This window comes from Cotesia glomerata, linkage group LG9 (assembly GCF_020080835.1).
Source record: "Cotesia glomerata isolate CgM1 linkage group LG9, MPM_Cglom_v2.3, whole genome shotgun sequence".
NCBI classification, from domain to species: Eukaryota; Metazoa; Arthropoda; class Insecta; order Hymenoptera; family Braconidae; genus Cotesia; species Cotesia glomerata.
Genome location: NC_058166.1, coordinates 11,060,918 through 11,074,804, shown reverse-complemented (window position 1 = coordinate 11,074,804; position 13,887 = coordinate 11,060,918). Strand labels below are relative to the sequence as shown.

General features: G+C 34.6%; 1 protein-coding gene across 2 annotated transcripts; it reads right to left on the bottom strand.

Moving 5' to 3' along the window:
* Nucleotides 1–6,244: 6,244 nt before the first annotated feature.
* Nucleotides 6,245–12,145, bottom strand: LOC123271875. Of its 2 annotated transcripts, none has more exons than XM_044738405.1 (5): nt 11,995–12,145; nt 11,188–11,312; nt 7,945–8,263; nt 7,647–7,840; nt 6,245–6,736 (listed from the first exon to the last, which is right to left on the bottom strand). In XM_044738405.1, the coding sequence occupies exons 2-5, from the start codon at nt 11,285–11,287 to the stop codon at nt 6,378–6,380; spliced, it is 972 nt and encodes a 323-aa protein (XP_044594340.1). In that variant the 5' UTR covers nt 11,288–11,312; nt 11,995–12,145; the 3' UTR covers nt 6,245–6,377. The 2 variants fall into 2 exon arrangements, with proteins under 2 accessions (XP_044594340.1, XP_044594339.1); XM_044738404.1 differs by lacking the exon at nt 11,995–12,145 and adding an exon at nt 11,497–11,749.
* Between the last annotated feature and the right edge of the window lie 1,742 nt (nt 12,146–13,887).

Here is a 13,887-nt window from a genome sequence, read left to right as displayed (position 1 = left end):
ATCTTTGAGAAAGTTAACCGGTGGATGGACTCAATGAATCTACAACTGGCTAAACAGAAGACTGAGGCTGTTCTTACCAGCAGAAAAGTGATAGAGACCATAAAGCTGAAAGTCGGAGAACAAGAAATCACATCACAACCATATATCCGATATCTGGGAGTGATGCTTGATGCCCGACTCAACTTTAAGCAGCAAGTCGAACACGTGAGTGCAAAAGCATCAGCAATGGTAGCTAGCTTAGCTCGACTGATGCCAAACGTCGGAGGCCCAAAGCAGAGCAGAAGACTACTGCTATCATTTGTAGTCACATCAATGCTCACTTACGGAATATCTATCTGGGCGGACGCACTAGAGAAACAAGAATCATGAAGAAAGGCTGGACCAGTCTACCGTCTGAGTGCCTTAAGAGTAGCGAGCGCCTTCCGCACAATATCTATGGAAGCAGTGTGTGTCATGCCCACGTTTTTATCCACAGCGAGATGAGCTGGAGAATATCCTGAAGAGGAAAATCCAACCAGAGACAATAGTAGAAGCAATGCTGTCATCAGAGGCTGCCTGGAACGCCACAAACACGTTTGTCACGGGAGTCCTCTCAGCCCTGCGGTCCATAGAAAGAAGAAAAGCGAATGACGCCAATTAGAAGGAGGAAAGAATAACACCTTAGCCACCAGAAGAAAGAGCAGTAGCTAGATCCTCCCCTCACGAAGTAATGCCTGACGGCGGTTTCCCTGAGGGATTAGGGGAAAGAGGAAAAGGGGTTTAGGGTTTAGTGGGTAGGGGCGCTAGCGTCGAGTTTTAGTATGACACTGCGTCGAGTCGCCACATATCCAGGCCAAACAGCTATGCCTAGAATCCGTAAAAAGGATTCCCCAACCTTAAAAACACACACACACACACACACACACACACACATACACACACATACACACATACATACTGGAGGGTATGTATGTATTTGCTTCTTTTGCTCCTGTCACTAATCAAACCTACCGAGGAAGAATCAACTCTGTACCGACCGTTACAGGCCAACAGTCACCAATGGAGAGGCTCGGCATCAAAATCAAAGAGTTAGCCGAGTTTATAAAAGACAAGAAGAATCTCCATCATGAGATTAGAAAATTGGTTACATCTATCACTACAGCATATAGGTTAGCCAACAAATCACCAGGCATATCGGTCTCAACGACCCAAACAACTCCGAGTCTGACCAAAAAACCACAGCCATCTTTGGTCACTCCTAAAAAATTACCACGTCAAGGAAAGGACAATAACAAGAAGAGGCAGCTGTCCACGCCCAGCCCTTCTTCAACAATCGACAAGCCACCACAGAAAAAGACAGCCCAGGAGGACGTCTGGACTACAGTGGACCGAAATAGGAAAAAGAAGGAAAAAGAGCATGAAACAGCGGCTCCCCCTAATAAAGCTCAAAACCAGTCAAGTAAGGGTGCCTCTAAGAAACCGAGGAGAAAGAAGACAAGAACTAAAGCTGTTCTTGTCCAACCAGTAAACACGGAGGCGTTCTCCTTGAAATGGCTCGAAAAACCGAAGACAGCAAGGCTTTCACCGATGCAGTAAGGTCAGCCACTGCAAACATCGGCACGGTCAAGACGCTAACACCAACAACAACGATCAAGATCCTCGACTTGGACGAAATCTCTACCGAGAGCGAAGTCCGTGAAGCACTCAAACGTGAATTCACTGACAGCCTGGAGGTCAAACGGGTAAATTTGACAAAACCCACACCACGAGGAAATCGGGCAGCCTTCTGCGAAGTAGACGAGGCCAATGCGATTAAGGCCCTTGACAAGGCCCATATAATGATTGGTTGGGTGAACTGTCGTATACGCCCAGTTGCAAAAGTAACCCGCTGTTTTAAATGTCTTAGTTTTGGACACCAAACACGCCAGTGTGCGGGACCAAACAGAAGCAGGTGCTGCTACAAATGTGGCGGAGAGAAACACAAGGCTGTAAACTGCACGGAGAAGCCAAAATGCTTCCTTTGTGCTCCGGACAAAGATGCCCAGGATGGTCTATGCCATATTTCTGGCACTGGAGCTTGCCGGGCATTCCGCACAGCACTTGCAGAAGCCAAGAGAGGACAGAAACGACACGCATACTACAAGGCAATCTGAATAGGTGCACCTTGGCGCAAAACCTGCTGCGCCAGCGTGTCTTTGAAGATAAAATCGACGTCTGCTTTATCTGCGAGCAATATCTAAACATCGAAGGTAAAACAAGGTTCGCAGACGAAACTGGCACGGCAAAAATTTGGATTGTGAACACAAAGAACGTTACCGTCAACAACAGCGGAAGTGGAGCAGGTTTTGTCTGGATTCAAACCCCCACAACCTACTTCATGAGCGTCTATCTCTCACCTAACGAAGGGATTAGTGTGTTCCGACAGAAACTGGAAAATATAGAAGATGCGGTCACTAAGTTCAACGGCGAAGTCATCGTAGCCAGAGACTTAAACGCTTAATCGGCTGAGTGGGGCGCTGCTTTCTCCGACACCAGAGGTAACGAGGTCGCTGACGTCGCGGCTAGACTCGAACTCATAGTGCTGAATACCGAGAGCACCACGACTTTTAGAAGACCAGGGTACCAAAAGTCCATCCTCGACATTTCGTTGGCGACTCCAAGGACTGCCAACATGATCGAAGACTGGACTGTATCCGAAGAATACAGTGGCAGTAACCACCAGTTTGTGACATTCAACGTTGGATTGTCATCTACTCCGGTTTCACAACGCGACCTTTCTAAGCGGAAGTGGAATACCAGAAGGCTTAATCCAGAGGCATTGCGAGCTTCACTTGCACGAAGCTGGTCTATCCTTCAGAATAACCCGACTCCGGATACCTGCAGAGAGACGGAAAAGGCAGTGCTCAATACGATGAAGGAGATTGTTGCCGCATGTGACGCCTCTATGCCGCGGCTGAAAAATCAGAGTTTCCACAGGCCAGCATACTGATGGCCAACAGACATAGCAGAACTTCGCAAAAGATGTCATAAGCTACGTCGCCGCGCAACGAGAGCCGCGAAACGCTCCCCAAGCGAGGACTTGTATTCAAAAGAGTACAAGCAGGCCAAAAAGACGCTAAACCGAGCCATTAAAGCAAGAAAAGCGATATTGTGGAAACAGATCTGTAATGATCTCGACAAGGACATCTGGGGCAAAGCCTACCAAATTGTCACCAAACGACTTGGAAAGGCTTCACCAGAAGCGCTGAAGTCTCCTGCCTTAATGGACAGCATTGTAGTGGAGCTTTTCCCCAAACACCCGCCGCGGGAGAAGAAACACTACGCTAAAAACAGCGAGGGAACACCCTTCACAACTAAGGAACTACAAGACGCGGCCTAGTCACTCAAAACAGGAAAGGCACCTGGACCTGATGGCATCCCGGCAGCGGTGATCAAGATTGTAGCCCTGGAATACCCAGACATACTCCTGAACACCTACAACGCATGCTTGGCAACTGGCACGTTTCCCGCGGTCTGGAAGCGGTAGAGATTGGTTCTCTTAGACAAAGGAAAGGGAACCACTCTGTATGCTAGACATTGCTGGAAAACTGCTCGAGAAGCTCATACAAGGGAGACTTCGCAATGACATCGACCGTGCTGGAGGTTTTGCCACCAACCAGCATGGCTTTCGGAAAGGTCGTTCGACAGTCGGAGCGATCGAGAAAGTTATAAAGACAGCAACACAAGTATGGTCTGGTAGTCTCAAAGCTCGTAAAGTATGTCTCCTTCTCACGCTAGATGTCAAAAACGCATTTAACAGTGCAAATTGGAGAGACATTTTAGATGCTCTGGAGCACAAGTTTGACGCGGAGCCAGAGAATCTGGCACTAGTCGACAACTACCTGGACGAAAGAAAGCTAATAGCGGAAACTACGGAAGGCCCACAAGAATACGCCATAACGGCTGACGTACCGCAAGGCTCAATAATGGGGCCCGATCTATGGAATGTGGACTACGACGGGCTTCTTGAAATCTCGCTACCAAAGCAAGTAGAGCTAACGGGCTTTGCAGACGACGTTGCGGCCACGATAGTAGTAGACAGCGTAGAAGAGGCCGAATTACTGGTCCGGGAAACCATTGACGCCGTCGAGACCTGGCTTGATAAACACCACCTGAAACTCGCCAAACATAAAACCGAGATGGTTGTTCTGACACGTCAAAAATGGTTCCCAAAACCATTCGCTGTGGACATGGGAGGAACAACACTGACGTCAACAAGGGCCCTGCGCTATCTAGGGGTAATGATAGACGAGAAACTATCTTTCCGCGAACACCTTGACAGTGCATGCAAGAAAGCCAGCAAGACGGTGTCTAGCCTAGCAAGAATCATGACCAACACTATGGGACCAAGAACCAAAAAGAGAAGAGTTCTTCTAGAAGTAGTCCACTCGGTACTGCTATATGACGCTAAAAACAGTGATGAAAACATGGAGGACGCAAGAACGAGGATAAAGGCGGAAACGCAGCAAGAGTGGCGGGACCGATGGACATCGGGAGAGACGGGCAGATGGGCGGAACGCCTGATCCCAAACATCAACGTCTGGCTTTCTCGGAAGCACGGGGATACGGACTTCTTCCTGACCCAGCTATTGACAGGACATGGGCAGTTCAATGCCTATCTTTTCAAGATGGGTTTGCACAGCACACCAACGTGCAAATACTGCCCAGACAAAATTGACAACACCGAGCACACGTTTTTCGAGTGTGATCGGTGGAAGGACGACAGAAGCAGCACCGAAGAAACAATAGGCACCACGCTCTCCCCTGAGAGCTTGGTAATCTGCATGATCAAAAAAGAAGAAAACTGGTCAGCTGTCGCAGCCTACGCGCAGCGCCTTTTAGAAGAAAAAATAGCAAAAAGGGATTAGAAACCAGTAGTCACAAGAAGTAGGTGTCGTGAGACACGACATGGACTGGATTGAAGTAATGCGAACGCGGTCCTGATCCAGTCTTCCCTGTAACATCTATGGGGAAAGGAGAGAGGAGGATGTTTAGTCGGTATTGTTGCAAAATAATATTGACTTCTGAGTCTGACATATCCAGGCAAACACCTAGTCCTGGCACCAACACCAAGCCCTGACATACGTTAATGTATTTTACCTCCTCTACAAAAAAAAAAAAAAAAAAAAAAAAAAATATACATACATACATACATACATACAGACGTACGGATATCATCGTAAAAATAGTCAGGAAAGCTTCTTAGGGCTTTAAAACGTCGAAATCTGTTGAAACCTCGATTTTTGCAAAACGGGGTGAAACCAATAACTTCCCGATTTTTCGAAAATCATTGATTTTCTTAGCGGGAAGTTAAAAATTGCTATCAACGCTGGAAACTAGTGTCATTTTTTGAACGTAAGAACATTTTATAATTATTTTTGAGGAAAAATGGTTATGCAGAAATTCATGAAATTTTTAATTTTTCGTATTTTGTGAAAATTTATTGAAAGAATTTAAAATACAATTTTTAATTTCTTGTCAACAAAAATTGAAAATTTCAAAAAATTGGGCTTATTAATGCTATCGATTCAATTATCAAAAATAAATTTTTCATTAGATCTCAACGTTTTGGGCTCTTTAGAAGCTATTTCAACCATTTATTTAAATACGCCCTTTCGGCTTTAGAAATTATTTTTCTTAAAGCCAAAAGAGCTATGTTAAAAAAAAATTTTTTGCGTTCTTTAACCAGATTTTTACTTTTATAAATTCCCAAGTTAATTGGAGAAAAAAAATAGTATATTACTCATCTAGGGCAGTAAAGTAAGAAATGTCTCAGATTACACGTAATTATTGTTCAAGGCGAAGCCCTTTTAGTTCTGCAGCCAAAAGGGCGTATATTTTTAGGTACGCCTTTTTCGGCATCGGTAACGTGATACGGATTTTTTTTTACAGGGGATGATTTTAGGGCTCGTTCCGTTGACTCCAAACGAGCGGAAAATTTTTCATTGCTTCAGAGCTTCCAAATCATAAAATATGCAAGAATTAAAGTTGATATCGTATTTTAGTACTTTTATTTTGAAAAACTTAATTTTTTCCCTACGAACGTTCAGAACTTCAGGTACATAATTAAAGTATCAACAGATTTAATATAGATTGTACTGAAATAATTTTTTATATATATTTACAATTTATCATGCTTGATAAAATATACAAAATTATTTAAACATTTACACGAATAAATTTACACATACATAATCAAACAAAACAGTACAAAAATATATTATCGTAGTCATTTATCATTTCTCAATATTTACACTCTAAATGCCACTTGTCATGTTTTGCATAATACTAATGCTTATGAAAGTTCTAATGATTAAATCAAAATAATTTGTACCTTGTCTAAATTTATTTAATTTAATTTAATAGGGCTTGTAACCCGAGTAAGCTAGGTTCGAACCGTATGAATTTGCATCTGGCTGATAAATATGGTAACTAGGTTCATGATATTGATCTTCAGAAAATCCAGAACTACTCGAATCTTTGTAATGAGGAAAACCAATTCCACTTTGTGAATACACTGGCGGCTGGTAATTATTCATCAGAGGTTTGCAGAATTTGAAAAATGCTATCACACCTGGTATCACTATTGCCAAGAATCCCAAGAATTTTTTGAAGGACGCCAGACCCAGGATTAACGGTAAAAATAGAAGTAGTTTTAGTTTAAAGAGCTTCAGAATTATTAACATTGGTATTAACAATTTTTTTAGGCGATTGCGTGCTGAAACAAAAATAATTTTTTATTTTTACAATAAGTTACGAATTATAACTTACACACACACACACACACACACACACACACACACACACACACACACACACACACACACACACACACACACACACACACACACACACACACACACACACACACACACACACACACACACACACATACACACACACACACACACACACACACACACACACACACACACATACAGACAGACAGACATATATACAGACACCATCACGGGAATAGTCAGGGAAGCTTCCTAGGACCTCAAAACGTCAAGATCTGATGAAAACTCGATTTTCGAAAAACGGGGTAAAAACAATAACTTCCCGATTTTTGAAAATTTTCAATTTTCTTAGCGGGAAGTTAAAAATTGAAGCTCACACGTATATTTTATATCCAAATATACTTTCACGTATCACTTTGGATATCAATTATACATGATTTAATAATTTTCTGTTATCTCTGTATATTTTATAAATTAATTTCAAGAATCAATTAAACTTACTACTTAATTAATAATTTTTTTAATATTTTATGATTTAAAAAAAAATCAAAAATTATAATAAGTTATTGTTGTTATTGTTAAGTATTGTTCGTCATTGTGATATCTCACCAGATCAGGCCATATGTATCTATATCGAGCCATACATGATCATATGATAAAAATTTTTTCACGATTCAGTACAAGGATAATAAATAATTTTCGAATACTATATGATTGCTGTTCAAATAAACATGTGAGCTTCAATGTAATAATTTCAAAACGATAGACATGTATCAACTATAATTAATTAATAACATATTTCAGTATATTATAATCAATTAAGTTAAAAATTCAATTTTTTCAAGCTAAAAAACAAATACCTTAATAATAATCCCTAAAATTACTCACAAAAAAGTGTATCCTTTTTATTTTCAAGCGTATCTAATTCATCAGCAATTTCATCCAAAAACCGCGGTGAATATACTTCATTTTCACCCGTTTCCGATGACGGTATTTTAACTTCGATAGCTACTGTTTTCAAAAATTTTTCGGCTTTTCTTTCGACAAATTTTACTAATTGATCCCATTCGCTATCATCTGACCTAAAAATGAATTGAACAAATCTTATAAACACCAAATTATTTTGCAAATTATAATTTTATTATTATTCATTAATTAATGATCATTATAAGTAGATTATATTTACCTTGGTGAGCTAGTATATTCGAACGGCTGCCGATTAACTTCCTGCACCAAATCTCGCCCCATTCTGACAACTCTTACATTGTCATTTAAATAATATTCATGCTGCTGGAAAAACTCCGACAGCGAGTTTATGGCACGTGATTTGAAACACTCTGCGAAATCTCCACCCAAACAATTCTCGTTCATTTTGGCGATGTAAGGATCCACATGCTGACCGGTACCGAATCCGATCCAGTCGAACAAATTTTTTCCCTGGCGGGTGTTGTTTGAGTTCGTTCGTGATTCTCGAAAGTCGTTAATTTCAAAATTGATTTTTCCATCTGAAAAACATAAATTTTATTTCTCAAAAATTAGTATTCAAAGAAGAACAATATTTTTATGAATTTGAATAAAGTACAGGACATATATGTCAGAAACGAATACCATATTACAACCGATAAAAAATTTAACAAAATTTTTATGTAAGAAAAAAGGCTAAGTTAAATATTTCAGGCAATAATAATAATAATAATAATAATAATAATAATAATAATAATAATAATAATAATAATAATAATAATAATAATAATAAATCATTTTCGTTTGATCTCAAAATTGTGTGATCTAGTCTTTGGAGGTTCCAAAATATTGTTTTCAGAATTTAAAGTAATTGCGTAAGTAATTTTTGAACGTGCTTAGTAAATTGATTAAAAAAAAAAAATTTTTTTTGCAAGCACGCTTAAAAGTTTTGTTTAGATTAAAAAATAAACCTGTTAAAATTTGAGCTTTTAATATTAATATTAAGATTATCCACATGGCTCTTTTCATATTTTCTATAAAATTAACATAGGAAAAGATTGTTTTACTTTTTCTTTTTTTTTTTTGTAACTCACTAATCAACAATAATATTTTCTGAAATGTTTTTGAAATTCTAAGATTATTTCAATTAAATTTTAATAGCAGTTTTACCAAAAAAAACCTTACTTTAGGCACCTTTTAGTCTTTTGATATTTTTGTGATTAAGATTATCAAAGATACGAAGTCTGAAGTAAACCGATTATTCCAAATTGACCTGGAAAATATAAAATTCGATGGTGGGGTCCAAAAAACATCTGGCGAGGGCTGGAAAACTGAGCACCCTATTGTATTATATCATTCGATGGTTTACAAATAGATCCCGAAAAAGGGGAAACTTTTTCATAAATCGATATTTGGAATGTGATATCACCAAGGAGAACGATCAAACTAGCAGCCAAAATAAAATTTGGTCAAAATATCTGTGTTTAATATAACAAATTTAATCCGAAAGCTTGCTAGCAAGTAGGTACAACTATAGTTCATATTACTTAACTCCTGTCTGTTTACAGTTTTGTACTTTATTTATAGTTATTACTGTCAGTGGTGTTAAATAAAGTCTAAAGTGTCTTTAAAATAATTTTATTTACGGTTGTGAGTATAGTTTTCTCATATTTGAGCCAGGAGACTGCACAACTTGATTTTGATCGTAACTCGTATAGACAGCGACTCGGGTTCAATATTTACCGATGAATAATTTTTTATTGTAAGTATTATTTTTCATAAAACTAATAAACAAAGTAGTCATTAGATGCTAGACTAATTATTTTAAATAACTTTTTAATTAAATATCAATTTTTTCAAGATCTATGTAAATCAAGAGTGACAGTGTAGATAATGGAAGTGATTACTTTATTCAAATTCAAATTTGAGTAATTTTATTATTCACAGAGTTAGATTTAAGGCAAGAAACTTTCAAAAATGTATTGAATGTTTACAAAAAATTAAGATATTGTTCTTTTTGAAATTAATTAATTTTTGACAGTGGTTTATGTGTAAATATTTATGTGATTTAATTTTAACATTGATTTGTAATGGGATTTTTTTAATGTCAGTAAAAATTTAGATTGTAAATTAAAATCAATTAGCAAATTGAAAATACATTACCAGTTAGTAAATAAGTAACCCAATAATTAATAATGAAATTCATGTTGCAGGATATTTTCTCAAAAAACTTGAAATTGCAGTAAAACTCAGCGATAGTCCCGGCAAAAAATAAGGAAAATCTCATGAGAAATTACAAGAGCTCAGTTTTGTAATTTAAGAAACTGTAACTAAATTATGTTTTAAAAATCATCGATCACCTAGTGTCCTCATTGATTTAGTAATAAAATAATTAAATAATTATGACACCGTGGTGGAGTTGGATAATTGTTACGGTCATAGTAATTTTGATGATCGTGGCCTTTGTGTTTTGTATACGGTACATGTTTAAAAAATGTCGTGATTTTCCTAGTTAGTTTATTATAATTATAAGAGACTTTTTCTTTGTGAAATGTGTTAGTCTTCAGTCAACGAAAAATTATGTAATATGTGTTAAAATACTCGGACACTGATATAGTGTAGTATTGTAAATGTAAATATGTACTATTAAGAATAGCTTTAATCTAAATATTTATTAAAAATGAAATATTTTTATAAAAATAAATGTACATGAATTTGAATGGAAAAATTTTTCATGCAACATTTATTTTGTGTAATTATTTAAATCTGAGTCTTAATTTCTTTTTTCTGTTTCTAAATTCTAACACAAAATCAATCTTAAAAATTATACTTTTTATTGTAATTTTATATAATATTATTAATTGTGTAAAAAATATTGAATTCTTTGAATTTGTATTTAAAAAAAGAAAAAAAATTAAAATTGAATTACAAAAATTGACAAAAAAAAATGTAGTACCCAGAAAAATATTTTTTTCATGATATTTCACAAAATTTTATGTGATTTCATGAAATTTACGTTTTGATTTTTTTTTCAATTTAATGAAACCTCCAAAAACTTATTCAAAATTTTACAAAAAGAATATGAATTATGTGAAATTTTATAGTGATAAGCCTTTCGGTCTTTATCTATACAAGAATTCACATAATTTTATAGGATTTATGATAATTATCTCTTTGTCTTGGATAAAATTTTATCAATTTTTATATACTTTCATGAAATTTTTATTAAAATTATATGAAATTCTGTGAAAATATATTAGTTTCATACTAACAGTTCTTTCGGGTATAATAATAAATTCATAAGATTTTATGAACTTTTATATAACTTTATAAAATTTGCCCAATCTTCATAAAATTTCAGCACTAAAATTTTACAAAATTGAAAAAAAAGTTTCATCATTTGATAAAACTAATCGTAATTTATCTCAAACTCGCTATATTTTTACATACCGATAAAATTACTTACGTTTACTTTCAGTTGGTGTGTCTTCAAAGGTAACCGTCAAAACCGACGTTACCAATAGAGATAATAAAAACTTCTCTAATAAAGATTTCATCAATTCCATCTTTTGATTTTTAAAATATCTTCATCTGAAAAAGAAAATTATTTACTACTAATATAATTATTCATAATCTACAAATTTTATCCAATAATTTACAACCAATCCTTAAGTTTTAAAGTTACAATAATTATAATAACAATAATATAATAAAAATGCACACCAATTTCTTTTAAGAAAGCCGATAAAAATGAAAAAATATTTTTATTACTCACATATTTTTTATATTTTTATGAATAAGCCATAAAATTTCCGGAGTGTATAACAGTAATTTACATTCCATGTCGTTGATTGAATAAATTAATGATCAAAAATGTGAAATAGCTACTGTGATATTCAAATTTAAATATAAAATAAAATACAAACTGTAATTAATAATAAATAATATAAATGAAACAAAATAAACTGAAAGATATAAGCGCAGTGTCGCTATCCACGCGGTTCCCCAGTAAACTACCGGTTAGTTTTGTGTACACTCCACACGTACAACGATCACAACAATACCGTTATCTTGACAAGCCAATGAGGACTGCCATCGAGAGAGAATGTCTTCAAATTCTACTTAATGTTAATGTTAACTTATATTAAGGTATACTTTATTTATTAAATTAATTTAATTTGGCGCAGCTTTTACGAAATTTTATTTTTAATTGAGTTGAATAAATTTTTCGACTCAATAAGTAAGTAATGAATACTTAATACTTAATACTTACGGAAAATCACTAACACACAATTGGATCAAGTGGTTCGGTTTGACTTTTAAAATTTCGGTCGAGACAGTAATGAGGCCGAGGATAAAAAATACTGAAGAAGAAGAATAAGTGTGAAATCAAACGGGCTTATGACCGAGTGACGGTTTTGACCGGCGATTTGTATTTATATGCGAAACGGTATTATGTATGTTGTATATTGGGTATTGTATGTATATAATAGTTAATATATAAGGTAGTGTAAGTGAATTGTAAGATCAAGGCATGGATGCGTGGGTTTGTTATTGAGAAGGAACAAAAAAATGATTTTAAAAAAAGGATTTTTTTTGTAACTGGAAAGTGAAAGTTCAGGAAAGGATGTCTAACCGGAATTGGATTTCTTCTTCAAGACTTTCAAAAAAATGGGTATTCGTTTCTTGACATAACAGTTAGGCGTGCGTCATAAAATGATATGGATAGTGGGATTTTCTGACGCATGTTCAACGGTTTAATGGACTTTTTATGTCCAGGTTGAAGCTTTTAATTGGAAAAATTTATTGAGGAATGAATTCATTAGTTGGAAGAATTTGAGAAAATTAATGACAAAATAAAGATGGTTTTTTTTAATAAGAACGGTTGTAATTTTGAGTATGTGGAATGGAAAGAGTTCTTACACTGGTAAAAACATTTTAAGGATTAAGTTAGTCTGCGACAAATTTTTAAAGCTTGCAGAAAAAATAAAATTTACTTGATACAAGAAATTTTTTCGAAAGAACTAAATTGTTTCTGAGTAAGAACAAATTTTTTGAGACGAGAAAATTTTAATTCAATGGAGATAATTTTAATTTTCTTAAATATTTTTTTGAGTCAAGTAAATTTGTTTTTTATTAAAAATTTTTGTTCGGAGTAAATATGTCTTTTTTATCGACATTATTTTAAATAAAAATTCTAGATGAAAATTTTTTGGTTTTGATTATAATTATTTAATAATATCAATAAAATACTATACTTTTATAAATTTTATGTGAAAACGGTACGCTGATAAAAGAATGATCTTGATTCAAAAGAAAAAATCTCAAACCAAAAAAATTATCTCAAAAACTTTACTTTCTTAAACTAAATAGAAAAGTTTTTGAACTCATAAATTTTATTTGATACAAAAAAATTATCTTCTTCATTGAAAATGATACTGTTGCTACTTCTTCAGAATAATTTTGTTAGTTAAAGTTTAATTTTTTTAGTAGAGAACTGTTTTTTTCTTGTTTTAGTGCAGAGGTATAAAATTTTTAGATAAACTCGATTTCAAAATTAGTAAAAACATTTCAGTTAACAGAACATATTCTTACATCAATGAAACTATAACTGAAAAATTGTGTTATGAATCCATTTTTAGTTTTTCAGATTACCAAATAAATAATTTAACACAAATTTCATCAATATTTTTGTTAATTCCTTCCGTATCCTTCACAACTTGTTAAATTTTTATTTTATTCTTTTCAAAAAATTTCCTTTAATACCTCAGATTAATTGTTAAAAAATGTGTCACTCTAAATCTTCAAATAAACTTTTTTGAGCTTTTATTTTTACAACTGTATTATACAAGCTTACGAAACTCAAATGGTGAATATATGATCATTTTAATTGAACATTAAAAATAATTATTGATATTTCAATGATAACAATACAACAAGCTAAATAATGATTAATTTTCGAATTAATCAAAATGCTTAATTTCAACAAAATGTAATTACACGGCTTTTTTATAATAATAATATTAATAATTTAAATATTTGATTACTGACTCGTGACGGTTTTGTTCTATCTACTATACCTTTATGATAATTAATAAATCATATATATCATATTATACATTATGTATGGAACTCAAAATTTAATTGCTTTTGTTCCTATGAAAAA

Bases quoted from the DNA above. Each gene is read 5' to 3' on its own strand.
- LOC123271875 (XM_044738405.1), bottom strand. From the start codon at position 11,287: ATGGAATTGATGAAATCTTTATTAGAGAAGTTTTTATTATCTCTATTG. The intron at 7,841-7,944 runs GTAAATATAATC...ATTCATTTTTAG, and splicing joins GAATATACTAGCTCACCAAG to GTCAGATGATAGCGAATGGG. The intron at 6,737-7,646 runs GTGAGTAATTTT...TTTTTGTTTCAG, and splicing joins TAAAAAGGATACACTTTTTT to CACGCAATCGCCTAAAAAAA.